At 40.7% G+C, this 27,415-nt stretch overlaps 2 protein-coding genes across 10 annotated transcripts in view; both read left to right on the forward strand.

The window, feature by feature from the left end:
* htt (huntingtin) overlaps positions 1-22,450 on the forward strand; it is a 39,193-nt gene extending 16,743 nt beyond the window's left edge. For 4 of the 5 annotated variants that reach the window (XM_056771328.1, XM_056771352.1, XM_056771343.1 and 1 more), the window contains 44 exons: positions 1,732-1,877; positions 2,023-2,174; positions 2,264-2,466; positions 2,584-2,710; positions 2,797-2,921; positions 3,048-3,158; positions 3,254-3,331; positions 3,412-3,635; positions 4,685-4,763; positions 4,935-5,096; positions 5,221-5,276; positions 5,379-5,527; positions 5,702-5,838; positions 5,968-6,084; positions 6,177-6,299; positions 6,393-6,643; positions 6,720-6,862; positions 7,713-7,923; positions 8,181-8,316; positions 8,425-8,604; positions 8,688-8,864; positions 9,483-9,559; positions 9,793-9,931; positions 10,070-10,192; positions 10,438-10,651; positions 10,736-10,881; positions 11,045-11,222; positions 11,455-11,550; positions 11,626-11,810; positions 12,081-12,207; positions 13,091-13,194; positions 13,305-13,459; positions 13,596-13,735; positions 13,825-13,907; positions 14,004-14,134; positions 15,542-15,674; positions 17,195-17,350; positions 17,466-17,656; positions 18,127-18,241; positions 18,330-18,561; positions 18,875-18,980; positions 19,090-19,252; positions 19,340-19,500; positions 19,658-22,450. In XM_056771328.1, the coding sequence (XP_056627306.1) occupies positions 1,732-1,877; positions 2,023-2,174; positions 2,264-2,466; positions 2,584-2,710; positions 2,797-2,921; positions 3,048-3,158; positions 3,254-3,331; positions 3,412-3,635; positions 4,685-4,763; positions 4,935-5,096; positions 5,221-5,276; positions 5,379-5,527; positions 5,702-5,838; positions 5,968-6,084; positions 6,177-6,299; positions 6,393-6,643; positions 6,720-6,862; positions 7,713-7,923; positions 8,181-8,316; positions 8,425-8,604; positions 8,688-8,864; positions 9,483-9,559; positions 9,793-9,931; positions 10,070-10,192; positions 10,438-10,651; positions 10,736-10,881; positions 11,045-11,222; positions 11,455-11,550; positions 11,626-11,810; positions 12,081-12,207; positions 13,091-13,194; positions 13,305-13,459; positions 13,596-13,735; positions 13,825-13,907; positions 14,004-14,134; positions 15,542-15,674; positions 17,195-17,350; positions 17,466-17,656; positions 18,127-18,241; positions 18,330-18,561; positions 18,875-18,980; positions 19,090-19,252; positions 19,340-19,500; positions 19,658-19,871 (6,456 nt within the window). In that variant the 3' untranslated portion in view covers positions 19,872-22,450. The remainder of the gene's footprint in view (positions 1-1,731; positions 1,878-2,022; positions 2,175-2,263; positions 2,467-2,583; positions 2,711-2,796; positions 2,922-3,047; positions 3,159-3,253; positions 3,332-3,411; positions 3,636-4,684; positions 4,764-4,934; positions 5,097-5,220; positions 5,277-5,378; positions 5,528-5,701; positions 5,839-5,967; positions 6,085-6,176; positions 6,300-6,392; positions 6,644-6,719; positions 6,863-7,712; positions 7,924-8,180; positions 8,317-8,424; positions 8,605-8,687; positions 8,865-9,482; positions 9,560-9,792; positions 9,932-10,069; positions 10,193-10,437; positions 10,652-10,735; positions 10,882-11,044; positions 11,223-11,454; positions 11,551-11,625; positions 11,811-12,080; positions 12,208-13,090; positions 13,195-13,304; positions 13,460-13,595; positions 13,736-13,824; positions 13,908-14,003; positions 14,135-15,541; positions 15,675-17,194; positions 17,351-17,465; positions 17,657-18,126; positions 18,242-18,329; positions 18,562-18,874; positions 18,981-19,089; positions 19,253-19,339; positions 19,501-19,657) is intronic. The other variant, XM_056771335.1, reaches the window with a different exon arrangement.
* Positions 22,451-22,915: 465 nt separating this feature from the next.
* rgs12b (regulator of G protein signaling 12b) overlaps positions 22,916-27,415 on the forward strand; it is a 47,487-nt gene continuing 42,987 nt past the window's right edge. The window contains exons 1-3 of one of the 5 annotated variants that reach the window (XM_056764641.1): positions 22,916-23,868; positions 23,997-24,063; positions 24,311-26,395. In XM_056764641.1, coding sequence (XP_056620619.1) covers positions 24,455-26,395 — 1,941 coding nt within the window. In that variant the 5' untranslated portion in view covers positions 22,916-23,868; positions 23,997-24,063; positions 24,311-24,454. Of the gene's footprint in view, positions 26,396-27,415 lie in introns of all 5 variants that reach the window. The other 4 variants (XM_056764649.1, XM_056764632.1, XM_056764657.1 and 1 more) reach the window with 4 other exon arrangements.

Consider the following 27,415-nt stretch of genomic DNA (forward strand, 5'->3'; position numbering starts at 1 on the left):
AACTGTTGTGACTACAGAAGGTTAAGAATTTCAGTTTTAGCATATTCGAAGTAGTCACTTTTTGCCCAGAATTTATATAAATAAACCTTTTTGTATTTTATCAACCAGTTATTTGAGGTCTCACCCTAAGATACTAAAAGACTAAAGGAGTATACTAATACTAGGAATACTAAAGGAGTTCTTATGTATTATGGGCTCTAGTTGGCTGTCACGCATTTCAAACATAAAACAATAAAATATTCGTTTTTTAATAAGAGAAATTACGGTGTTAAAATATTTGTGTTAACTAGCAAATATATACTTCATACGGTCAAAAATATTTTGAACACTTCCTCACTCACCTATTCATATTTAAAATAGTGAGTTTATCAAAACTTTAGAATAACACAAAGTGAACTATAAGGAGTATGTTTTGACAAAAAAAAATGCAATTCATATTTTAGGCTGATCTTCTGAAATTGAAACCCAAACAAACACATATCAGTGCTATATGCTATATAAATGGTAGGTTGATACAGTTGTGCTCAAAAGATTACATACCCCTTGCAGAATCTGGAAAAATTTGGAACAATAAGAGGATTTTTGAAAATTAGATTAAAAAGTCCTGCCCTGAGGAAGTTATTTCAATAAATACATGTTAACATAAAGTTCACACTAAAGAATAATAACAGAATTACTCAAATTAGCCTCGGGCAAATGTTTACATACCCCTGATTTTTAATACTGTATGATGTTACCTAAACAATCAATGACAGTTTTTATGTTTAGTCATAGTTGTTCAAGGGTTTCTTGTTTGTCATGAGTCATTAGACTGTTAACTAATCTTCTAAACAATCACTCAGGTCCTCCACGATCTTTGCTTTTTCAGCATTTCTGGATATTTGACTCATGTCCAGCAGTAACTGTATGTTGTGGAGATTCCTCTTTTTACATTGAGGACAATCAAGAGACTCATACACAACAATTACAATAGATAGAAACATTCAGTGCTGCCCACAAAGTCAACACAATTCATTTAAAGTCAGGTTGGTGTAAAACCTCTGAAAAGGGTTTAGGTGTTAATTGTTATGGTTTCATTTATAGAGGTTTACACCCACCTGACTTTAAATGAATTGTGTTGACTTTGTGGGCAGCACTGAATGTTTCTATCTATGGTAATTGTTGTGTATGAGTCTCTTGATTGTCCTCAATGTAAAAAGAGGAATGTCAACATCATACAGTTACTGCTGGACATGAGTCAAATATCCAGAAATGCTGAAAAAGCTAAGATCGTGGAGGACCTGAGTGATTGTTTTGAAGATCAGCGGACAGTCTAATGACCCTTAAACAACTATGACTAAACATAAAAACTGTCATTGATTGTTTAGGTAACATCATAAAGTATTTAGTATCAGGGGGGTGTAAACTTTTGCCCAGGGCTATTTTTTGTGATTCTGTTATTATTCTTTAGTGTGAACTTCATGTTATCATTTCTTTAGTGAAATAACTTGATCAGGGGAGGACTAAATAAAAAATGAACCTTAGTTTTCAAAAATCCTCTTATTTTTCCAAATGTTTCCAGATTCTACAAAGGGTAGGTAAACTTTTGTGCACAACTGTAACTTAAAATCATATTAATTAAAATAATTAATATATATATTAATAAAAATGAACAGCAAGAATTGTGAGTATTCTGGTTTTGGACACAGCACACCATGCAATGTTTTACTAAGTTTAATCTCTATTGTCCAGTTTGGCTGTTGTGAGGCTCTGTGCCTTCTGTCGAGCACTTTCCCAGTGTGCACCTGGAGCACCGGCTGGCACTGTGGCTTTGTGAGCTCCTCTGTGTTTCATCTCAACCGTTCCAGCCAGTACCGCAGCCAAGGACGCTCATTCAGGTACACACACACACACACACACACAGTGCTGTTTGTTTATTTTCTTTTCCGTTTATTTGAATCACACAATCTAAACATTGCAGGTAGGTGAATGTCCAGTGCCAATGTCATTTTGATCGTTTCATCCTTTCTTGTCACTTTTTAGTCTTTCTCAGCCTGGCGGTAATGAGGATGTGCGCAGGTCTTTGACAGTGGGCGTGGCCAGTATGGTTCTGTCTCTCCTCACCTCCGCCTGGTTTCCCCTGGATCTCTCCGCCCATCAGTCTGCTCTGCTGCTGGCTGGAAATCTTCTTGCAGGTACATGATAAAATCATTCCCCAGAGAGCACAAGATCTGAAAATAATTTTTTTACTGACGAATACATTCTTATCCATCATTTTATGAAGCTGTTGCACCAAAGTGCATGAAGAGTCCATGGGTGGGTGAGGAAGACTCCAGCTCCGCCCCCTCCAAGCAGGAGGAGGCGTGGCCGGCTCTTAGCGACCGCTCTGTGGTTGCTATGGTGGAGCAGCTGTTCTCACACCTGCTGAAGATCCTCAACATCTGCGCCCATGTTCTGGATGACACGCCTCCAGGGCCTGCTGTCAAGGTATCACAGCATTCACATGAATACTGATAAGACTAATGCCTTAAACTCATCAGTAATGTTTCCGTAGCATCTTCCCTGTATTTAAAAAATATTAAATTCTTCTAATTCCTCCTCCAGGCGACTTTGCCATCATTGTCCAATACTCCATCTCTCAGTCCGATCAGACGCAAGGGAAAAGAGAAAGAGATGACAGAGCCCAGCTCCACTCCCATGAGCCCAAAGAAGGGAGCAGAGACCCACACAGGTGCAGCATCCAGGATCTCACGATGTTCATTTATTCATTATTTATCTTATTAATAATCATGGGTATCTTTGTGTGTTTTTCTACAGGCAGAGCTGCAGACAGCACAGCGACAGCGGCGGTTAACAAATCCACAACTCTGGGCAGCTTTTATCACCTTCCTCCTTACCTGAAGCTTTACGATTCCCTGAGAGCTACTCAGGCCAACTTCAAAGTTAGTCGGTGTATTATTAGCTCATTTTATTTCAGATGACTTATTTTGTTTTAACTAGTGTCTTTAACCGTAGCATGTGGAGAAAATCTGCATTCATCTTGCTCATTTATTGTTTTGCTTTTCAAGGTCACGTTAGACCTCCACAACACCAATGAGAAGTTTGGAAGTTTCTTGAGGTCAACCCTGGATGTTCTTTCCCAGGTGCTCGAGCTGGCCACCCTCAACGACATAGGCAAAGTATGACAACATATCTTTTTACGATTCACCATAATCTTTGATGGTTAAGAAGGAAATTGAAAGCACAAACGTTCTATCTGTCTTTATCTTTGAAGTGTGTTGAAGAGATCTTGGGGTACCTCAAGTCATGTTTCTCACGGGAACCCACTATGGCCACTGTCTGTGTCCAACAGGTCAGACACATTCACAGTACTGTATCACTTCTCTTATTTTCTTCAAAGGTTTAAGATTATATTCTGATTTTTATCTATAGTTGTTGAAGGCATTGTTTGGGACCAATCTTGCATCTCAATATGAAGGGTCCTCGTCTTACCCATGTCGGACCCAGGGCAAAGCCCTTCGGCTCGGGTCGAGCAGCTTGAGGCCTGGGCTCTATCACTACTGCTTCATGGCCCCGTACACACACTTCACACAGGCCCTTGCAGATGCCAGCCTACGAAACATGGTGCAGGCTGAGCAAGAACAGGATGCCTCTGGGTGAGTTTATATAAATTTGGTTCCAAAATGAGATGACTGTTTTCAAGATTCTTTTTTTTATTCTGCATTCCAATTAATATCAATCAAACTGCAGTTAGTTTATTTTGATTTAACCGATATCTCGAAAAATACAGCTAACTTACAAAATATAACACGATGAAAACATGATTACATAATAAAAGTACATGATTTTTGAAAACATTTAAAAACCGAGTTGTCATTTTGGAACCAAACTCTTTATATTTGTTTATACCATTGTCTGTTTGAATACTCAATTCTGATTGGCTGGAAGGTGGACATTGAAACATTGAATGCACAAGTAGTTCCAGTCAGTTTGATCAATGTTTAAAAAATTACACTATTAGCATCAATAACAGCTTTAACTTGCCAATTGACCATGTAATAAGTGGGATAATCCACGGCTAGACATGCATTGAAGGAATTTTTATTACAGTTATGGTTACATTAACTTCTTTTTATTATTTCTTTATACTTTATTGTCCATTTAAAACACGAAATGAAAACATGAAATATGTTATTATTATAATTTTGTTGTAATTATTGTTTGTCATTTTCTAGATAATGAATTTTATACATTTAGAATGCAAATTGTAATTTTCTTGCTCTGTATTTTTCACTTGATTCCGAGTACAAATATCTTAACATTGCCAAAGTGGCAAGGAAAATAAACTTAATAATATTAAAGAAGGTTCTTTTTCTTGTATTAAGAAGAAATTGACTTCTGCTTTTTTAGAAAACTAGTTTGTAAACAGTTAATGGAGAAAATCTTACTATATTTATGTGTGCTTTTGGAGACTATTAGTAATGATAGAAATGATCTACATTTTTTATTTAAACTCCTTTAATTCACTCCCTTGACACCGCTCCCCATGTTTCACCATTTCCAGCCCTGTTTGTACTAGAAAAGACAACTAAAATACTTCATCAGAAAAAGATTTTTTGCAGTGTACATTTCTGTCAAATTACATCTTTTTTTAAGATTATTACTTGTACCTGTATATCTTATCTGCTTCTCTGTAATCCTGCAGATGGTTCGATGTCATGCAAAAAGTGTCCAATCAGCTGAGGTCGAGCATTACCAATGTCACTCGCCATCGAGGAGATAAGGTAACCTGTCTGATGTAATAAATTGCTATGGGAAGGAATTAAGAAAATCCGAGGGTGTTCGAGTGTTTGGAGAATCATGAATGCCTTCACCTACTTATTAACGTAGCGTGACGTTTTTTACTCCTCCTGTGTATTGTACCTGATTGAGAACTCCACGCGTGTGTCTTTCAGAACGCAATTCACAATCACATTCGCTTGTTTGAGCCTCTGGTGATAAAGGCGTTGAAGCAGTACACCACCAGCACTTCAGTGGCCCTGCAGAGACAGGTGCTGGATCTACTCGCCCAGCTCGTGCAGCTGAGGGTCAACTACTGCCTGCTGGACTCAGACCAGGTGAGTCATAACCTGCAAATCAAACAACTTCCTGCTAGGCTGAATGAACCTGATTTATGAAACTGACTAGATATGCCAAAGTGTCTTTGATGTTTCCAATTTAACAAAACATTGTTTGTTGTAGGTGTTCATCGGTTTCGTGCTAAAGCAGTTTGAGTACATTGAAGTAGGGCAGTTCAGGTATGACCCTCCGATGTACCAGTGCATTCAAATGCACAGATCCGCTCATATTGAAATTGTGCTCTTAATAGATGTGACTGATGTAGATCTGTGTTTATGTAGGGACTCGGAAAAGATTGTGCCCAACATTTTCTTCTTCCTGGTTTTGCTGTCGTATGAGCGCTACCACTCCAAGCAGATCATCAGCATCCCGAAGATCATTCAGCTGTGTGACGGCATCATGGCCAGCGGCAGGAAGGCGGTAACACATGGTGTGTAGAATCACAGGGGCCTACGGAAAGCTCAAATGCAACAAATGAGATGTAGAATTAAGATTGAAGATGTCTTGTCTCATTGGATTAAACCGTTTCACTTTAGGAATGAGACACAAAAGTATTACTTTGCTTTAGATGGGAAAATATAATTTTCTCATCTTCATTTCCCAGCAATCCCTGCTCTGCAGCCCATCGTGCATGACCTGTTTGTGCTTCGGGGCTCTAATAAAGCGGATGCGGGGAAGGAGCTGGACACCCAAAAGGAAGTGGTGGTGTCCATGCTGCTGCGCCTCATTCAACACCACCAGGTACCGCTGATGCTGCGTTTGTTTATTTGTTCATATGCATCAATGTAGATGCTTGGAAATACTTTTTCTTACGATGTTGCTGCATACAGGTATGTTGGTTTCCTCGTGTTAATGTGTGTGTTTGTGTAGGTGCTGGAGATGTTTATTCTGGTCCTACAGCAATGCCATAAAGAAAATGAAGATAAGTGGAAGAGGCTTTCGAGACAGATCGCTGACATCATCCTGCCAATGATCGGCAAACAGCAGGTCTGATCAGGACATCCGTATGATTTTTTCATGGCAGTCTACATCTCAAATTTAGATCGTAGTCATTGTGGATTGTCTTCTGTGTTTGGCAGATGCATCTGGACTCCCATGAGGCACTGGGCGTGTTAAACACACTGTTTGAGATTGTGGCACCCTCTTCCTTGAGGCCAGTGGACATGCTACTGAAGAGCATGTTCATCACACCGTCTACCCTTGTGAGAAGCTTCAGTCATATGTCAGATGAAATGAAAAGAATTAGGATGAAACGCTTATTAAGTGGCTCATTGTGTCTCTGTGCTTTTCTTTAGGCGTCGGTCGGCACGGTGCAGTTGTGGGTGTCTGGAATTCTCGCCATCGTTCGTGTTCTCATCTCGCAGTCCACTGAGGACATCATTCTCTCTCGCATTCAAGAGCTTTCGCTGTCGCCGTACCTCCTCTCATGTGCCACCATCCAGCAACTCCGGGACGATGACCTTTCACCCCCCGCAGCCCCGCCCACTATCCCAGAAGAGTCCGATGGGGAGCCCCAGCGCTTCCCTCCTGAGGAAACCTTTGCCAGGTAAAATACTGCATTTTTCTGAATGAATTAGATGCATGTGTCTCAATTACTCTCTTACTTTCTTTCTGTCCGTCAGGTTTTTGTTGCAGTTGGTGGGGGTGTTGTTGGATGATATTGCCAGTAAGCAGGTGAAGGTCGACATGAGTGAGCAACAGCACACGTTCTACTGTCAGCAGCTGGGCACGTTACTCATGTGTCTGATCCACATCTTTAAATCAGGTGCATACACTCGCATGATCTTAAACCCAACTTTAACTTTAAGGAGTACACGCAATAGACACAATAGATGTTCTTTCCCCGCCATTGACGGAATTTACTGTCATTTGAGAGATATCGCCTCCCAGGGAATGATGGATATTTCCTGGAATCCATGTGTTATACAATAGGGGGCGCTGTTAGCTATCTTCGAATAAAGTTATTCTAAAAGGATCTGAAAAGCAGCAAATGTGTGCAAAATCTTTTTACAAAGATGTGACTTTATCAGCTTTTTGCTATTTTATTGTTTCCTTGATCTTCTCTGTAAGTCTCTTTGGATATAAGCGTCTATGAAATGCGTAATTTACTTTTTTTTCAAGAAACCTATCCACATTTAAGAAATAATTCTTATGTAGTTTTTTGAAACCAGAGGGTTTTTGTTAAAAAGATCAACAATGCTGGTCCTGGCTAACCTTTTTAAATGCTGATGGGGAAAGACAGAGAGACAATTTGTACCACTGTCATTGCATTAGATACATGTATAGTATTTTGTGCGAAATTTTCTAGATTTTAGACCTTTTCTCAGAACTCAATTTTACCACTTGGTCCCAATGTAATTTTAAATGAATGTATTAGGTCAGTTCTCTTAACTTTGACAATGGTGTCTTGGCAGAACAACAACCGCTCTAAATCATTTAAAATGTTTGTGCACAATAATACATTACTCATAACATTTAGATACTTTTTGCAACAATCATTAATCTGAAATAGTTTTTAAAATCTTTTTTTTTTTTTTTGGATAAAATGTATACTATATATAAATTTCTCTGGAGTTATTGATTTCCCCTAATCCTTCACATTCCTTTCCCTCTAGGAATGTTCCGGCGAATCACAGCAGCGGGCAGCAGGCTGCTGAAGGTTGAGGGAGGGGAGGGGGGTAGTTTTTATACCCTTGAGGGTTTAAACACCCTTGTGCTTCAGCTCATCACAACACACCCGTCTCTGGTCCTGCTCTGGTGTCAGGTTCTTCTCATCATCAACTACACAAACTACACCTGGTGGTCAGAGGTGCATCAGACCCCCAGGTCAGACTGCTTTTGAACTTTTAAACCGGCCTAAATTGAAATTCTGGTAATTCGAGGAAATCTAATGCGGATGTAATTTGTGGGAGTAAATAACAAATTACCCTGCCATTGCTTTTGTGTGATTACATTTATAAGCTTGTTTAGTGGGGCTTGAATTGCTACTTTAAGAGGCAAACGCCTGCAGTGAATCTGTCCTCCTTTAATTGCATGCTACTTCTTCCGGAATCGACGTGTTTTTCTCCTGATCGCTCCATCAGGAGGAACAGTCTGTCTAGCACTAAGCTTCTGAGCCCACATTCATCTGGAGAAGAGGAGAGTCCTGAGGGAAAACTAGCTATGTGTAACCGAGAGATTGTTCGTCGAGGGGCGCTCATCCTCTTCTGTGACTACGTGGTGAGATTCCTTAAGCAGCCTGTGCCATTTCTATTTCCTAATCCCAGAATTCCACTTTTCCACAATTCATTTGACCTTTTTACCGCCTTCATTCTCTTTCGGTCTCAGTGTCAAAACCTGCATGACTCCGAGCATTTAACGTGGCTGACGGTGAATCACGTGAGCGATCTCATCAGTCTTTCCCATGAGCCTCCGGTGCAGGACCTCATCAGTGCTGTGCACCGAAATTCTGCGGCAAGCGGCCTCTTCATACAGGCTATACAATCACGCTGTGACAACCTCTGTACTGTATGTACACACACTTTTGATTTGGATTTCATTCTGTGGTTACTCGTTCATGTCATGTATGTATCAAATGTGTAAATACACAGCCTGTGATGCTGAAGAAGACCCTGCAGTGTTTGGAAGGAATTCATTTGAGTCAGTCTGGCGCGCTGCTCATGCTATACGTGGACAAACTACTCAACACGCCGTTCCGTGTGCTGGCTCGCATGGTGGACACTCTCGCCTGCAGACGTGTGGAGATGCTGCTTGCCGAGACCCTGCAGGTTAGACACATACACATTCAAGAAAACTAACCTACTTACTTCATAGTTGTATTATAATGGAAAGCATGTCTTATAGACTTAAAGGGATAGTTCAGTCAAAAATGAAAATTCTGTCATCCTTTACTGACCCTCAGGTTGTTTCAAACCTATTTACATTTATTTTTTCTGTTACACAAAGAAAGATATTTGTAAGAATGTTAGCAATTTTAAGCTCTGTGACATCATCCACTACCATAGTAGAATAAAATATATTATATGTTTTTGTTCTGTTGAACACAAAGTGAGATATTTTGAAGAATTTAGGAATGCAAACAGCCTTTGACTACCATTACATTTTTCCTACTATGGAAGTCAATGACGTCACGGAACTAAAAATGCTAACATTCTTCCTAATATCTTTCTCTGTGTTCATCAGAACAAGGTAATTTATACAGGTATGAAATGACATGAGGGTGAGCAAATGATGACAGAATTTTCATTTTCGGGTGAACTATCACTTTAGAGCTCACATGCAGATCATATACTAATAAACTGTTATGGAACATGACGCAAGTTTTTAACATTAACCTGATTTATTTTTTGAGAGTGTGAAGTAATTCATGCCTTTGCTCATTGCAGAATAGTGTAGCTCAGCTACCTCTGGAGGAGCTGGACAGAATTCAACAGTACCTGCAGACCAGTGGCCTTGCGCAAAGGTAAAATGGCTTGGAATAGATGCTGGGACCTTGGTGTAGCTTACGTGATGCTTTATCAGTTGATATGCCCTGTCGCATAGAAAAGCAAGGAAAAGCCGCATAATGGAACGCAAGACATTTTTTCCTGTGTCAACGGCCCCTTAATCATTAATATCAGTATCGCATTACTGTCAAATAAAATTGTGATAATTATTTCCAGAGCTTTAGAAAACGTTCTTCTTTCTTGATTCCAGACATCAGCGGTTCTACTCCCTGCTGGACAGGTTCAGAGCCACAGTTGCTGAAGATACCACAAGTCCTGCTGCCCCTATTACCTCCCACCCACTAGATGGGGACCCACCCCCTCCACCTGAAAATGTTGAACCCGATAAGGTAAGACTTCAGTCACCTTTTCAAGTTTCAAATTTCAAAATGTTGAAAACATCTTTGTTATAAATGTTATATATATTTGTTATATATATGTTTTGTTTATATTGTGTCATAAAATGCATTCATATATGTCTGTTCCAGGAGTGGTACGTTGCTCTGGTAAAGTCTCAGTGTTGTTTGAGAGGTGAAGGAGCTCTTTATGAAACCACAGAGCTGCTGACCAAACTTCCACAACCTGATCTGAGCACCATAATGACCTGCAAGGTAAAGAGCGAATGTATGCGTGTTCACACCTGGTGTCCGGTCATACGTGGACAGTGCTGAATAGGGCGTTAATGATGAAAAACACTGTGCCACTCACTATATTCTGAGGAAGCCATGAACTGTTGTTTATGTTTTTGTTTAACGAATGTTCGGAAAACTGCAAACTCGCCCAACTTTATTTTATGCAACTTTCCGAAACAACCATCTGGTTTCGAAAAATTCAATTTCTGTTATTTTTCCTGCAGGACTTTAACCTGTGTCTGCTGGCATCATGTGTGAGTGTTGGTGTGCAGCGGCTGTGTAAGGATCACGGGGCGGTATTATTCGAGACCGCTCAGCAGGTGGCCTTTGAGCGATTGGCTGGTGTCATAGAGCTCCTCCCCTCCCCTCACCAGCCCCTCCTCATCTCATCCAAGTCCTGTACGGACTCCTACATGGAGAAAGTCAATCAGGTGTATGGTGAGTCACAGTTAAATGAGGTTGCGTGATTCCAAATTAGATTTGTTTTTTGAGTCAACTGAGGACTGCATGTGTGTGTCACAGGTGAGCCTGGGTTTTATCAGACCGTGTTGAGTCTGTGTGGGGTGTTGAGTCAGTATCTGCTGTCTCTATCCAAAGTTCCCTCATCCGTGAACATTTCCAAAGACAGAGAGACCCTCATTGCCACCTTCAGCACCCTTGCCGTAGAGGTAAGACTGACCAAAGTCTGTTTATCTAATGTTATTCACAAGGGTGAATAAATGATGACAGATTTTTTGGGGGTAAACTATCACTTTAAGCTTGTTCAGGGAAATATGAAGAGACAAATAAAAAATATATATGTAAACAGTTGTATTTTCTCTCTGTTTATAGGTGGTGGTGTGGCGTTTGCTGCAGGATCAGCTGCCTCTGAGTGTGGACATTCAGATGAGTTTATCATGTCTGTGTTTGGCTCTCCAACAGTCGGCGGTGTGGACACACTTCACCTCCGACTCCTACCTCTCACAAACCTGCTCTATAATTCACTGTGTACAGCTCCTCATCCACGCAGGTGTGTATGCGCCGTAGAGCTCTGGGAAACAGTTTAAAGAAACAGTTCACTCAAAATGTTGTTGTTTTTTCATGCAAAGCTATTATATGACCTGGTACATGAGTATTTTTGAGTTTGTTTTAATAAGTTTGTATTTTAGGGTGAACTTTTCCTTTAATAAACTTTATAACAAAAACATGAATGTGTATTCAATTGATATTGATTTGGTTATTTATGATGTTATTTTATCTAGTCGCTGTTGGTCCTGGTGACCAGCTTCTGAGGCCAGAGAGGAAAACATCACATACAGATCAGTCAGAAGACGACCAGTTGGACTCGGCGTCAGATAGTGAGTGAACACGCACCTTCCGCACTGATCCACAATAACACCAGTGTTGTAAGAAAACGTTACTGTGTTTTTCAGATCAGCGTGAATGGCGGTGCTGTGAGATCATGGCTGAGCTGGTTGAAAGTCTGCAGAGTGTGCTGGCTCTGGGTCACCACAGAAACAAGAACATCCCAGCATTCCTTACGCCTGTCCTCCGGAACGTAATCATCAGTCTTGCCAGGCTGCCCCTTGTAAACAGCTACACTAGAATCCCACCTCTTGTGAGTTGATGTTTCGTACGTGGTGAATACGTACGGGTAGTTGACGAATAAATCATACATGTGTCCTATGGTGAGACATAGAAAAGTTTAGGAAACAAAGTGTTAATATTACATTGTTTCATTATTAATATTTTAATTATTATTTATCATGTAATATAGCATAAAATAACATTTGCTGTCACACCAGAGGACACATTTGCATACGAGTCTGTCAACTACCTGTATGCAAAACTGTATAAAAGTGAATGTGTGATGTGTTTCGTTTTGCAGGTCTGGAAGTTGGGCTGGTCCCCCAGACCTAGTGGAGAGTTTGGTACAGCTTTGCCTGAAATCCCTGTGGAGTTTTTTCAAGAGAAAGACGTCTTTAGAGAATTCCTCTATCGGATTAACACTCTGGGTATGAGAGACTTTTTTGTCGTACGCAGTTTTATTTAAGGTTATGCTAAATACTTACTTTCACATGTTTGAATAGGGTGTTTTGGGGAAAATACTTATAAAAAGTTAGAGATGCACCGGGCAAAAATATCCGGTATCGGTGGTGTAGTAGAGTAGGCGGGGAGTAGGCTACTACTTTTAATGTTAGCCGGTTCCCGCCTCCTTCCTTCCCTTTTATGGAGATTTGTTACATTGGTGCCGAAACCCGGGAGGAAGGAAGGAGGCGGGAACCGGCAAACATTAAAACATTTAATCAAATAATAACAAAGTATAAAAGACAGCCGGCAGCCCCTCAAGGACGACTGCTGGCAACACAAACATAAATATAAACTTAACATGTGTCCGGGCCCGGTCCTCTCTCCTCGACGATCCGGTCCGGTCGCTCGTTCCTTTTATATGCTCCCAATCTCCTACGTGATTCGAGCCGGGTGTGCGCACAGCTGGCGCTCATTCACAATTACTCACCGGACTCGAACCACGGTCTCGCCCCGCCTACTCTACTACAGGTGGAAAAAAAGCAATTTTCACACGATCGGCAGGTTCAAAACAGCCGATGATCAGTACCGATATATCCAGTCAATCAAAATAAGGACAAGAAAATGCAATGAATTTGTGCTTTGTATAAAGAAAATGTTAAGAAACATAACCAGTTTGATGTTTAATATTAATAGTCATTATACAAATTAATAACATTTAGAAAGTTATGAAATATAAATTTAAACTACGGAATCTGTATTGGCAGATGTTTCTCAGAATAATCGGCAATCCTTATCGCTGGAGAAATTAAGTTACAGTGCATCTCTATTAAAGAGTTTAGCTTGATTTTCCATGTGCTCTCTTTTCAGGCTGGAGCAGTCGGACACAGTTTGAGGAGACATGGGCCACTCTGTTGGGGGTTGTGGTCACTCAGCCAATCACGATGGACCAAGAAGAGGAGAGCCAGCAGGAGGTGAATTACTAGATATCATCAACAAAATAAATGTTTCGTGTTTTTATATACAGCTGCTTGTTGTTACTGGGATGTGAGTTTTTAATGAGACATATCTATTTGCATTGCAGGATGATCTGGAGAGGACGCAGATAAATGTACTGGCGGTTCAGGCCATCACCTCTCTAGTGCTGAGTGCCATGACTCTACCGACAGCAGGAAATCCCGCCGTCAGCTGTCCTGAACAACAACCTCGCCACAAGATCCTTAAAGCTCTGGATACTAGGTTTGTACCCACACAGTAAACATCTCTTGTGAACTTTTCCCACTTTAAATTGTTAACCCATGTTCGAAAAGGTTAAGGGTAGTTGAGGGTTAAGTTAATAGTCTCAGAAGTGAACAGTGAATTGTGTGTTTGGCAGATTTGGCCGTAAACTGAGTGTCATTAGAGGTATGGTCGAGCGCGAGATTCAGGCCATGGTGTCAAAGCGAGACAACATCGCCACACACTTCCCCTATCAAGCTTGGGACCCCGTGCCATCATTATCGTCATCGACAGCTGGTCAGTCCTCGGCTAAAAGATTTTATTGCTCTGTAGGTTTCTTGTTGGATTTATGACCTTTGCATGTTTGTGTATGTCTGCATATTCAGGCACCCTCATTAGCCATGAGAAACTACTTCTGCAAATAAACACAGAGAGGGAGATGGGCAACATGGACTACAAACTGGGACAGGTTAGTAATCCAGAACCACGAAACCTTCTTAAACAGTTTTAAATGCACTTTCCTGTCTGTATGTTATTTACAGCGGTGCTCTTATATACTCTGCAGGTGTCCATTCACTCAGTTTGGATGGGGAATAATATCACCCCTCTGAGAGAAGAGGAGTGGGGTGAGGATGAGGAAGATGAAGCAGATGCTCCAGCACCTGCCTCACCTCCAGTGTCACCAATAAACTCCAGGTCAGAACAATGTGCTTATTACATGGTAATGAGGTGATCTCCTGGTTGTAGTTTTGCAGCGTATAGCTCCTTAAAGCAACACTATATACATATTTCTCACGACTCCCCCATGTGGTTGATAAGCGCAATTGTCTGTTACCAATGTCAGAAATAATGTATAAGCTTCCCCGTGGGCAGTGCAATACACGCGAGTTTATTTACTAAGCTGATTAAACCAGCGAATGCAGAAACGTCACTTCCGCAGTCAGGGGATGAGCGGGGTGTGTGTACCGACCCGAACACATAACTTAAAGAGTGTAGTTGCAGCCTGTTATGAGGCTGCTCAGATAGCAGCGGCAGTAGAATTCATCCAGATAAGAGTTGTTGTACCACTGAAATAATTTTAGACACATTATTTTAAGGTCGAAAAAACTACAAAGTGTTGCTTTAAAACAAGGTCCCAAAAGCTTTCATTAAGTGTTTTATGGTCCTGGAAAATGTAAATATTTCTAGTTAGATTTCAAATCAACATAAGCTTACATGTTTCTAATTTTACTTTGCTTTAAGTATTTATATCTTTTTTGTATATTAATAATTTAGGAATTGCTTAGATTAGCATACAATGTCACACCTGTTTTTGTCTAACTTGTTACGTTGTGTTCACCCAGTTTCTCCGCTGTCCACCATGTTCAGCGTGTAGTGTTTGTTATATTAAGTAAAATCAACATATATTATACATGTTTTGAGGGTTACTTGCAAGAAAAGAATTGGCAAAATAAGGTATATTAACATGGGACTAAACTACATGAAGTCCCTTTTTATGCATTAAAATTACAGTGTGGCATAAACATAACATGCCCTTTTTTAAATAATACTTTTAAAAATATACAGTTGCAGGGGAAAGTGAGGGACATTTTAGCCCTTAGAAACTGCAAACATCACATTAACTATTAATTCTTAGCATTTAAAAAGAGATGAGAATGTCCTTTAACACGGGGGCCATTTAGCCTGTGTCACATGGTAAAAAAACTCAGTAAAATTTACTACACCATAATACCCTGACCTGGACCAGTATATTTTTCTTACTGTTTATTAAGCCCTCATTTAACTGAAAAGATAAAATTGTGGAAAGGTCAGCCCTTTTAGGGGGGAATGTTACTGCTCTGAAAGGCCACCAAATAGTAGGAATGACCCAATTATTATCTTAAATGCATAATAATAATTGTATGTATTATTTTAGGTATATTTATTTTATGAAAGTATTTTAAATACTGAATATGCAAGATATCATCGAGATATCATAAAAACGTTATTACATAATTTGTTACATAACTATGTCTGCTGTAGAAAAAACATTGTTAATACGTAGTCTCCATGATTTAAATCTTTATACCTGACGCAATCTAATTTTCTTCTTACCCTGTTTAGAAAGCATCGTGCTGGTGTTGACATCCACTCCTGCTCCCAGTTCCTCCTGGAGCTCTACAGTCAGTGGATCCTCCCCGGCAGCCCCAGCAGCAGGAAAACACCTGTTGTGCTTGTCAGTGAAGTGGTCAGATCGGTCAGTGCTTGATTGAGATTTTAATCTTTTTTAAATTTGCATCAAACAAACAACTTAAAGGTGTTATGAACTGTTTATTGTTTTTAACTGTTGTATGAGGTTTGCATGATTTTTACATTAAAATACATCAAAATCAAGTAATAGGCTATTTTCTACACAGATTTTGAGGCCAGCTCTACAAAAGCTCAGTTTCAATGAAGACTTTATAAGTAAACACCCACCGCTTTGATTAGATATCAGTTGGAGCCTTCTGTGAATTTGTTTAGAGACCTAATGTTAGGTTAAACATTAGCACCATTCACAGTTTTTATACGGCATTAGTATTATCTGGAGACCTCCTGTGACTTATTAATGACCTCCCCACATCAGTATATCATGTGGTGCATTCGCACAGGATGATTTTCTCAAATTTACGACTTATTTCCCAGATGTGTTGGCAAAGTTTGTATAGCCTATGATCGAACCGGACAAAAGATCACCGCGATCGGGGGTCTCAAATGTAACGTGAGTTTCTATGATAAATAAACAAACAAGAGACTCCCGGTAACTTATGGATATCACCGAGCACCCGACATAATACCAAAACAATTTAAAGCCTCCATTATTCGCAACCGATGGATAAAACCTTGAAAAATTATATATGAGCCTACCAAATCACAGAGATGCAGATTTGCACGAGCTTTAGATCACAGGCAACCTCTGCAATTAATACAAATGACTAGAGGTCCCCAGGTAATACTAATCTTGTGCGAATAGTGCTCAGGGCACATCAAGCGATCTCTCACAAAGCAATAGTGATGCATAGTACAAAATGTTTTAACACATAAGATAGACCATTCCTATCGAGTCCAATATTGACGACATAGCACTGCTTTTCATTTTAGTCATTCCAAAAATCCAGGGTCGATATATGCCTTGTTCATGAAGGAATCCTCAGGGAAAGAAACGAACAAACGCTCCATGTTTTTGGAAGGTTATGCAGCGACTGTATTCTTCCACATCCAGGGGTGGCACAATATTTAGCTATCTTTAACGGCATGTTTGTTTATTGCTTGCTCCCTCTTTCTGGTTCCCTGCCACTTGTGTTACTTCAGAATTGTCATGCGCAAACCAGTGGACGGGAAAAGTCGTTGATATTTTTCTGTGGAGGCGGTGTTCAACCTATAAATGACAAGATAGATATTCACTGGGCCTGGTGTCAATAACAGATGTAATCTCAGTAACAAGGGCGTTTTTAGTTCTGCCACTCACATGATCTTCGCGTGAATACGATTTCCTCTTAAACAATAAAAGCTTGGGTTAAAATTTGATTTTAATTCATGCCTCCTTTAAAACACAACAAGTGACTAAGTGGCTTGAGTATGTTTTGGTTTAAAAACTATAAACCAAGTGAAAGATCCAGAGGCTGGGACAAAAAGCTTTAGTGTTTACCGTAGAGGTTTATCACTAGTTTCTCTCCTACACACTTATCTCTGAAATTTGTAGTTCACTTGCATCCTCTGTTTGTCTGTCTCTTTCAGCTGCTGGCAGTGTCTGATCTCTTCACAGAGAGGAATCAGTTTGATATGATGTTCTCCACTCTGACTGAGCTGCAGAAGGTTCATCCACCAGAAGATGAGATCCTCAATCAATACCTCGTACCAGCTATCTGCAAAGCAGCGTCTGTGCTAGGAATGGTAAGGCTGTTTATGCACATCCAACCCCCCCATAATTGCATAATCAATTCCTTGCTATACCCGAAGCGTTCATTGCTAGCAAACACTGCATGTCCATGTATTTCTATGTCGTCAGGATAAAGTTATCGCAGAACCCGTGTGTCGTCTTCTGGAGAGCACCTTACGCAGCACTCACCTGCCCAGTCGAATTGGAGCACTACATGGGGTTCTGTATGTGCTAGAATGTGATCTACTAGACGATACGGCACGCCAGCTTATTCCAGCCGTCAGTGACTACCTGCTCTCCAACCTAAGAGCTACTGCTCAGTAAGTAACTTGCTTGTTTGTAATAACGGTGGTGCCCATGTATACAAAACCATATGCACAGAACCAATGGAAGTGAATAGGTACTGCCGTCATTCAGTTACCAGCATTCTTCAAAATATCTTCTCTCAATGTTTGCTGTTTTTTTAAAAGAGTATAGGGTAAGAGGTTAAAGCTTGGCATCCTGCATCAGATGAAAGACTTCCCACTGATACAGTCTCTCTTAAGAGGTTGTGCCCCATGCAGTCAAAGCTAATGCCAGAGCTTCTGTGGCATGCTGAGACTCAATAACAGGTTCACATCGGCAATCACAACACATGCTTTGCCATATGGTCATCAGCTCCTCATTAGCTATAATAGATGGTGTCTTACTGAGATCTGAGATCCCTCATTAAAGACCAGGCCTAGAATTAGAACTAGATAGCCTCACTAAAACACATGAGCATATTTAACAAAGTCTGTGTTTCTTTCAGCTGCGTGAACGTGCACAACCAGCAGCACGTGTTGGTGATGTGCGCCGTGGCCTTCTACATGATGGAGAACTACCCTCTGGACGTCGGGTCAGAATTCAATGCCGGGGTCATTCAGGTGAGAGAAGATTGGGGACGCTACACAGTGATCAGTCTGATTCTGGACTTGAATGATTTTTTAACGCTTGATGTCACTACAATTTCAGCTGTGCTGTGTCATGCTTTCGGCTAGCGAGGAGGCCACACCATCTGTCATCTACCACTGTGTCCTGCGAGGTCTGGAGCGACTGCTTCTCTCCGAGCAGCTGTCACGCGTGGATGCGGAGACCCTTGTCAAGCTGAGCGTGGACCGCGTGAACATGCCCAGTCCACACCGCGCCATGGCTGCCCTGGGTCTCATGCTGACCTGCATGTACACAGGTGTGGCTGGAGAGGAAGGCAGGACACATTTCAGCTTCATCTTTAATACTTACCCACCCTACTAACATCAACAGCCAAAAAATGACTCCCTGTAGATGCTCACCCTACTAATATAGCACTTAGCAGCAGATTCCTCAATATGTCAGGTTTTTTTGTTAATTTATGTTCCTCTCTAGTCTTTGAGAGGTCTGATTTATATGACTTTAAGTTATCGTGGAATACTATGATTTCAGAGTTTTGTCGAAGTCCAGTTTAGCAAATGAATCGTCAAAATGTACAGAATCTTGGATACTTTCCTCTAACTGTAGGCCTTTATCATTTTGCTCAACAGGGAAAGAGAAGGGAAGTCCTGGGCACCTTGCCGATGCAGAATCTACAGCTCCGGATAGCGAATCGGTAATTGTTGCCATGGAGCGCGTATCCGTTCTCTTTGACAGGTATGTCTCCTTAAAGAAACATTCTTTGTCTTGTTACATTTCTGTAAGAATTTATGATGCCATTCAAATGATTTGTTCGAGGAAAATCTCATCGCTATTTTTACCACAGGATCCGCAAAGGCTTTCCGAGTGAGGCACGCGTAGTATCCCGGATCCTTCCCCAGTTCCTGGATGACTTTTTCCCACTTCAGGACGTAATGAACAAAGTAATCGGAGAGTTCCTGTCCAATCAGCAGCCTTACCCGCAATTTATGGCAACGGTGGTCTACAAGGCAAGCAGTTGGCTCAGATTTGTTATTTTTTTCTCAGTCCAACAGACAGTATCTGAGTCAACATGGTGCGTGTATTTCTTGCTACAGGTATTTCAGACACTTCATGCAACTGGCCAGTCCTCCATGGTCCGTGATTGGGTGCTCCTCTCTCTGTCGAACTTCACGCAGAGAACACCTGTCGCTATGGCAATGTGGAGCCTGTCTTGTTTCTTTGTCAGTGCTTCTACCAGCCAGTGGATCTCCGCCCTGTATCCTTAAATATTGGTGTATATCTGTACACATCTCTGTTTTCTCGTTCTTTATTGGGACCATACTGATATTGTGATATTGCACACTTACTGTTCCATGCTTTTTCCTTTTCTTCTTCTTTTTCCCTTGTTTTCCTTAACTTCCCATTCCCTTTAGTCTGCCTCACATTATAAGTCGCATGGGGAAGTCGGACACAGTGGACGTTAGTCTTTTCTGTCTTGTCGCTATGGATTTCTATCGACACCAGATTGATGAAGAGTTAGACCGAAGGGCCTTCCAGTCTGTCTTTGAGATGGTGGCGTCTCCTGGTAGTCCTTATTACCAATTGCTGTGCTGTTTGCAGAGCATTCACCAAGACACATCCTTATAATATAAACATTTCCAAAACAACAAGTAAATCACAAGACATCGATAAAAAATAACACAAAAAAAAAGCTTCACAATTGGCCACAATAAACTATTATCTTGGATTGGATATGTGGAGGTGGATTGGTTGCTATGAAAATGATACAAAAGGTCATTGCCCCAAATAGTTTATAGTTATATAGACCGTGGGACCAATATAAACCACGAGACAGCCAAACAACCTCTAGTCTGTAATAATAACACAAAAATACCACAACTGTAAAAAAGACTGACTTTAGGTAGTGGTGATTTAAGCGCTCAGCATTATATCGAGGCAAGCTTTTGTTCACCGTAATCTCCATATTAATGCTCTTCCTTTGAAATCTGAGAATGTTGTTGTGGCAAGACTGCATAATGCAAGTATAATCTAGTTGCAAAGGTTTTCTGTTATGCAGTCCAAACCAACAGTGTATCTCGTTTAATAAATTCTGTTAGAACATAATATTCAAGAGATTTCCCAAAAGTTTCAGATAATAATACAGTTGAATATTAATTCAAGCACTTTAGAGAAGTCAACTACTTAAATGTTTCATCACTTCCTGCACTTAAAAAAACTTGACTAATTTTCTTTAAGCTATTGGGAAGCAACATGATATGGTATTTTCCACCCTCCTCTCCACCAATCCAAACTCTCCTGTTCCCACAGAAATGAAAGATGCTCTTCTTCATCTTCCTAGACCCACAACTCCCTTAATTGAATATCATTCCTTTCGCAAGGCCGATGTAATTTTTTGCTCTTCGTGTTTGCCAGCACTTAAAGCAAAAATAAATTGTACGTTGAATTTATTCCCCTCGAATGCGGGAACGTTGCTTAAGAGTATTGGTCTGATTTGATTTTTGTGTATTTAAATGTACAATGTGTTCGGCATGAGCGCAATGTTTCCACAGAGAGGCGAGAATTGTCTAAAAGTTGATTTTTCTTCAAATTCAATTGTCTATATTTGTTGTTTTTAAATTGACTTTTTTGTTTTATTTTTAAACGGAAGAAAACCAGTTCACAAATGTGAATCACTGAAGCCTTTTTGTATGGTTGGGGTTTGAAATAGCCATAGCGGTTTGTGTAGAGAGGTTTTTTTTAGATTTTGTGGTTTCTGGACATTACAGCTGAGATCTGTATGACATAATGTGTACTTTTCAGCACATTTATTTTATTAGTTACTTTTCTTTTAAGAGCTCAGGACGTAAAAACTGATCTAGTGTAATGACTGGAATATGTATTTTAATCTATATTGTTTACATCATGTACAATTTGTGTAAAAGAAATAATATTTGTGACGAATTGAATAAACTGTAGTGCATGACAACACCCATCGGTGGACACAAGACGGTGTAAAGTGAAGGGCCATTGTAAATGAATGAGCGCAATAACCCACCCTTTATTTTTCTGTTTCAAATTTGTGGAGTGACACAATCACTTTATTTTTGACTCTGTGGCATAGGAGCCTACACTGTAAATAGAAGCCTCGGAGAAGCTATAGATGTCTTATATATTATTAACTTGAAGCATGCTGTTGTCTGCTCTCAATATTGAATTCATATTTTATGTGATGACAAAACGGGGACTTTTGTGATTGTAAATGGGAGGACAGTCTACATGGGCACCGGATACCTAACAAAGACAAATTTGCACTCATGGCATGACTGAAAGGTCAAATTTGCTGGTCCTGTTGGGTAGTGTACAGACTACTAAATATACGTTTTCTGAAGTGGTAAGAAGTTTGCTTTGTTGTAGTGTACATAGCACTTGATACAAGATATTTTCACTGCTTAAAAATAGCCTTTCCTTGTTTGAAATTGGCATATTCACCTCGTGTAATTGCCCCAGGCCAACAAGGACTTTTGCCGGTCAGTTTCACAGATGGTAGCTGCATTCAAAAAATTCTGTCAACTAATTGATGGGCTGCTTAAGTGCTCCGATACGGCAGTGCTTTTGGCGGTCAGGAATAACTTGATGCCTTTAAACACAAACCACCTTTGTGGTTGGACCAAAATACTGCAAATCTCTTTAGTGCGGAAAACACTGACATTTTGGGAAATATCAGCTAGTAAATAAGTTTTTCGTGTTTAGTTTTTGTGTTTGGTAAGCTTGATCTCAGAAAGGGGGCACTGACTGGTTTATTGCGTCTCAGGTGATTTATTTTTACACGCCCCTTGCATTATAATGTTATTACCCAGCAAATCCATGCAATACAGATTTGACACTATTATTGATTGTTTTCCCATGTAGTAGTCATCTTTCAGAGAAGATTACTAAATCATAATTTAGTTACACACATAGGTTGGTGAGAATAGGATATTGAATGTCACTCACATAATGGGTTATTTGGGGAGGATGGCAGCTGTCCCTGCAGACTAGGATGCCATGATGGTTTAGCACCGGAGCCTTAAGAAAATCCCCATTGCTATTTATTTAGCTCATCTCTGCAAGCTGTGGGGAGTCAAAGAGGACAAGAAGTTGATGTATTTATTTTGATGGATTGTTTTAATGTCTTGAATCATAAAAAAGACTATAATAAATAAACAAATAAAAGATTTTAAATGTTTCATTTGTCTAATGGAATTTGTTTTCTGCTTAATTGTTATATCAGGTTACTATTTTAAAAGATTTCCTTCGTGATGAATCAATATTTAGAAAAATTGAATACAAATCTTGGTGATTTACCTAATTTTCCCCATTTATGAGGTAAACAGCTGCAGCTGTGTCTATATATAGACTTTTCATTTAGTGTTAAGAAATGTATTACTACTAATAAATGATGCATATATATTTTAATATGCTATATTTGTGATTAAGGACAACATGTCTGAATGCGTTCTTAAATGCTAAAGGGAAACTGTGAATTATAAATCATATACACATAAGATTTTCAGTCATTTGAATCTGTCATTAAAATCCGTCACACAATCTGTCTTGCATGTATTTTGACTAATTTCTTAAGATGATATATTGTCATGGAAATGCCTTATACCATTGCTGAACTTAAACTGTAGATTCCTCCTCCTCCTGCTGTCCACACACACCAGCTGCCCTCTCCTTTTGTTTACTGCTTCTGCACAAGAAAGGTTACCATGCCACTAAACTTAACATCAGCCGAGGATGCATTCAAAGCAGGTAAGAATAATATTTATCACTATATGTACCTATACTACACAACTTAATATTCTTTATAAAGCACTTAAGTTAAACTTGTTTCGTCGGAGTCAAGTTTTTAGGAAGTTCTGGCTAATCTAGGTTAGCAATGTAGCCATGGGAATTCCTTGCGCGTTCTGCTGATAATAAAGTAGACGTATTCGGAAACGACAGTTTCATTTAACTGTTACCTCTATTTGATTTATCTGAGGTGATCGTCTTAAAGCCTTTAAAACAAGTTTTTGTCTGTAAGTTTGTTAGTTTAACAGTCTTGCCTGTTACTGGCTACTGATGCCCATAATTCAATACCGTTAGATGTTACTCACTGGCCAGCTGTTCCGCCGTAAAACAATACCGAGCTGCCTAAAGCTCTCAACCTGCATTAAATATTTAATTTACTGGGATATTTTAAGTGTGAATACTTGCACGCTAGTGTTTTGCACTTTTGTTTCTCGCGCTTGTAGTTTTGAACACCTGTAGCATAACTTTTGTAGTCAGTTGGCGAGTTACAGTCAAACTGGGTTTGGTTTTTTTGTGGATTGATTGACAGTCGTGGAAGCCAATGAGCGATGAAAAAATGTCTAGCGACAGTTGCACTGTCATGGTTACGCAAAGCATTGGAACAATGGGAAAAGGAGGGCGGGACAGATCTGCTAAGCAAGAGTGGATGAGTCCAGTTTGCTCTTAAACTTTCGAGAAGTCATGCGGACAAAAGACAAAAAATATCGGAGAGTGTCAAACTGTCTTAAATATAAGAGTCTATTTATGTTAAGTGTTACGCGTGTAACTCCACTCTTGTTTATGTTTATGTTTAACTGAAGTAGCAGCAAACGTAAGTTTTTTTTAAAGCCAGCTGTCATTTTAGTAATGCACGGCTTGACGTGGACATTCATCTATTTTAGAAATGTTTTTTTTGTTCTTGAAAAAGTTGGCTAGTTTGATTAATATGAGTTGTTGCAGATATGAATGGTAGTGCACGTTCTCCTGTTGCCTAGCAACGCTACTGTGCCTCTCACCTGCGACAAAGGTAGGCTCTGCTTAAAAATCATGTGGTTTGCTGGTGTGTGAGAGCAGGTAAGAAGTCTTTATAAAAGGTTTTTGGTGTGCTAAAATTAAGGACAAGACTAGTAACAAAAGTGTTAATAGTTTAATGAATAATTAAGATGGAAAGCTCATTTTACATTGAGCACCTGTATTTACTTGTTTAACATATTTTAATTTAATTTAATGCTGTTGGTTGTCAATTTATTAATGAGATGTCCTCTCTTCCCCAGCTGAAGGTGTTCTGTGAACATTCAAGCATGCACCTGGTCAATGACTTATACAAGAGATCTGGAGCAGGACGTGTGACATCACTCTACCAGCCCATTTAATGCTCCACCTCTGGAGTTGTCAGTGTATGAAAGAGGGAACAAAAGATGTTCAGACAATCGGAGCAAAACAGGAGGCGTGGGAATGCCCAGACGTTTGCTCGCATAAGAGGGGTGGAGGTCGCTAGGGGAAGGACAGGCTATGGCTTCACACTTTCTGGTCATTCTCCATGTGTGCTGAGTTGCATCTTAAAGGGAAGTCCAGCTGAGTATGTGGGCCTTCGTTCTGGAGACCAGATCCTAAGTGTGAACGACATCAATGTGTCTAAAGCATCTCACGAAGACGTTGTCAAACTGATCGGCCGTTGCACAGGTGTCCTTCACTTGGTCATTGCCGAAAGCAATCATAATAGCACGCACCTAGATTCATGTTCAAGTGATGAAGAATTGGGGTTCCATGACCCCAAGAGCCACTGGATGAGGCCGAAGATGGACTCGAAGACGCTAGGGATAAACCGAGCTGAACGTGTTGTGGCAGAATTGCAGTCTGGTGGAATCTTTAACATGATCTTCGAAAATTCCAGTCACTCATCCAGCAGCTCGGAAAAAGCTTGTGCATCTGCCCCTAAAACAAGGGCTCGCTCAGAGCCTGACCTCCCTTACGGTAATGTTAGCGTTCAAATGAGTGACCCCAACTTGCTCACTGAAGAAGAGATGGCCAAAGTGCTCAATGATGACGCTGTGTTTGTGGATGTGTTTGAACAGCAAGATGAATTTGCTCAGACAGCCGACTCTGCGGGGATCCTCAATGTTGGCATGATTGTGGGTTATCTAGGATCTATTGAATTAGCTTCAACGAGTGCCAATTTGGAAAGCGACAGTCTTCAGGCAATTCGGGGCTGTATGCGACGTCTCCGAGCCGAACAAAAGGTGCACTCGCTGGTCCTGCTCAAAGTTATGCATGACTGTGTACAGCTCTGCAATGACCGAGGTGCCGTTCTAGCCACTTACCCTGCCGAAAAGTTAGCTTTCAGTGCCGTGTGTCCAGATGACCGCCGCTTCTTTGGCCTGGTCACCATGCAGGCCACAAATGACCACGGTATGTATAGGCGTGCAGAGGAGGAGCAAAGCTTGCGAACGTCTTGTCACGTCTTCATTGTAGACCCAGAACTATGTCATCACAAGATCCATCAGAGTGTTTCCCGGCGCTTTGGGTTCGAATGCACTCCAGACCCGGATACCGGTGGATGCTTGGAGTTCCCACCAACTTCTCAGCCGCTGTTACAGTTCGTGTCTGTGTTGTATCGTGATATGGGAGAATCAATAGAGGGCATGCGGGCTCGAGCTTTCCTTGATGGTGACCTAGATGCCCAGCAGAACAATAGCACGAGTAGCAACAGTGATAGTGGCATAGGCAACTTCTTGCCGGAGGAAAAGAATAACAGAGTCCTCTTGGTTGACCTGGGTGCTAATACCGGTCGCCACATTCCCACCGGATTATGGGAGAACCAACCAGGACCTCGGAACCAAAGTGTACTGGGAGGCCTTTCACCACCACCCCCGATCTCGCATCATAACGGCTACTGCACTGACCAGTTCCTAGACCACCCTCAGCCACATCCGCATACCCACGGAGACCCACCTCCCCTTTCTGGCAGGCGTCTAAATTCCTCTTCACGGCTGGATGCGTCAGGCCTTCCTTCACGCTCTCACTACTCCACCCATGGCAAGAAGGTGGCAGGGGCATCGGGCCAGCGTTGGCTGCCTGTTCACGTCCTGAGAGACTGGCGTCAAGGACACAGCAGTGATCAGGAGTCTTATGCGGAGTCCACAGACGGATGGTCCAGCGCTAACTGTAGCACCCTACCACCACCCATGAGTAAGATTCCAGCCGATCGGTACCTTGCTGCAGGCGAAATCGCCTCACAGCCTCACCGGCTTCGTGCACAAAAGGACGAGTGGGCGAAGAAGCTGTTTGGGGAAAGAACCCTACGGGATCACCAGCAACAACAGAACAATGGCAGGAGAATTAAAGATCCAGACAAAAAGGTAGGTGATTTCTTTATGATGCTGTTCACAGAATTTGATAGATTAACGTGGTTTCATTGCTGGATTAGTTGATGACATATCAGTCACAGCAGGTACTGATCCTAAGAAGCACATATTAAGAAATTATTTTAGATTTGATACTTGTGCATTGTGCTTGTTCATGAGTTAAAGAAAGTATTCTTCATACCACTTGCTTGTTGTCTGTGCAGAAAATACTTGAAGACATAAACTAGTGCTTGGATATGACCTTTTTCTTATTATCAGGCATATCATGATCCTTTTGGGCTTGGTGTCATAAAGAAGAATTCTGTCAGTTAGGTGACGTGCTTAGCCAGGCTGAAAATACCCCCATTACTGTGCGCAGAGTGTTGCTTCAGTTGCGGTTCCTCACTTGGAGGGAAGATGTTAAAACTTACCATGAGATGAGAAGATTGAGAAACAAAGCAGACTTTATATCATCCCCAACTCCAGGTCTGCACTGATCTGCCACTGGTTGCTCTATAGGAAATGTATTGTTTGGTTAACTTTCTTTCCTCCTTGGAGCTAAGAAGGTGTGTAGCAGAATGTTCACACTGTTCATTTCCGTGACATGAAAGGAGACTTTGACTGCTGTAGAAGCTGTCAATCTCTAAAATGTAAAATGACCCTGAAGGCAGTTCATTGTACTGTTCATTTAAAATAATTCTGAAGACATACAGCTGAATTAATGTCTGATGCGAGATGCAACAGAAGCTTATCTTTATGCAAAAAGTGTGATTATGTAATTGAATATCAATATTATTTTTGAGAGAAAAGATTTTGTAGTGATTATCTGGTAGAACTGCTTACTTTGGGGCCTGTTTCTCACACAAAGCTAACATCTGACTTAAGAAGCCTTATAAGGAATGTGATTTACAAGGAATAGAGCAGCATCAACATTCTGCCTAACACATATTGGTCCAGAGAAGAAAATATTGAAAGAGAAAATGACGACTGATTTGTTAAAAAGTAACAATATACTATGTTTGAGACTAGATATTC

Source organism: Triplophysa dalaica, chromosome 2 (genome assembly GCF_015846415.1).
Source record: "Triplophysa dalaica isolate WHDGS20190420 chromosome 2, ASM1584641v1, whole genome shotgun sequence".
NCBI classification, from domain to species: Eukaryota; Metazoa; Chordata; class Actinopteri; order Cypriniformes; family Nemacheilidae; genus Triplophysa; species Triplophysa dalaica.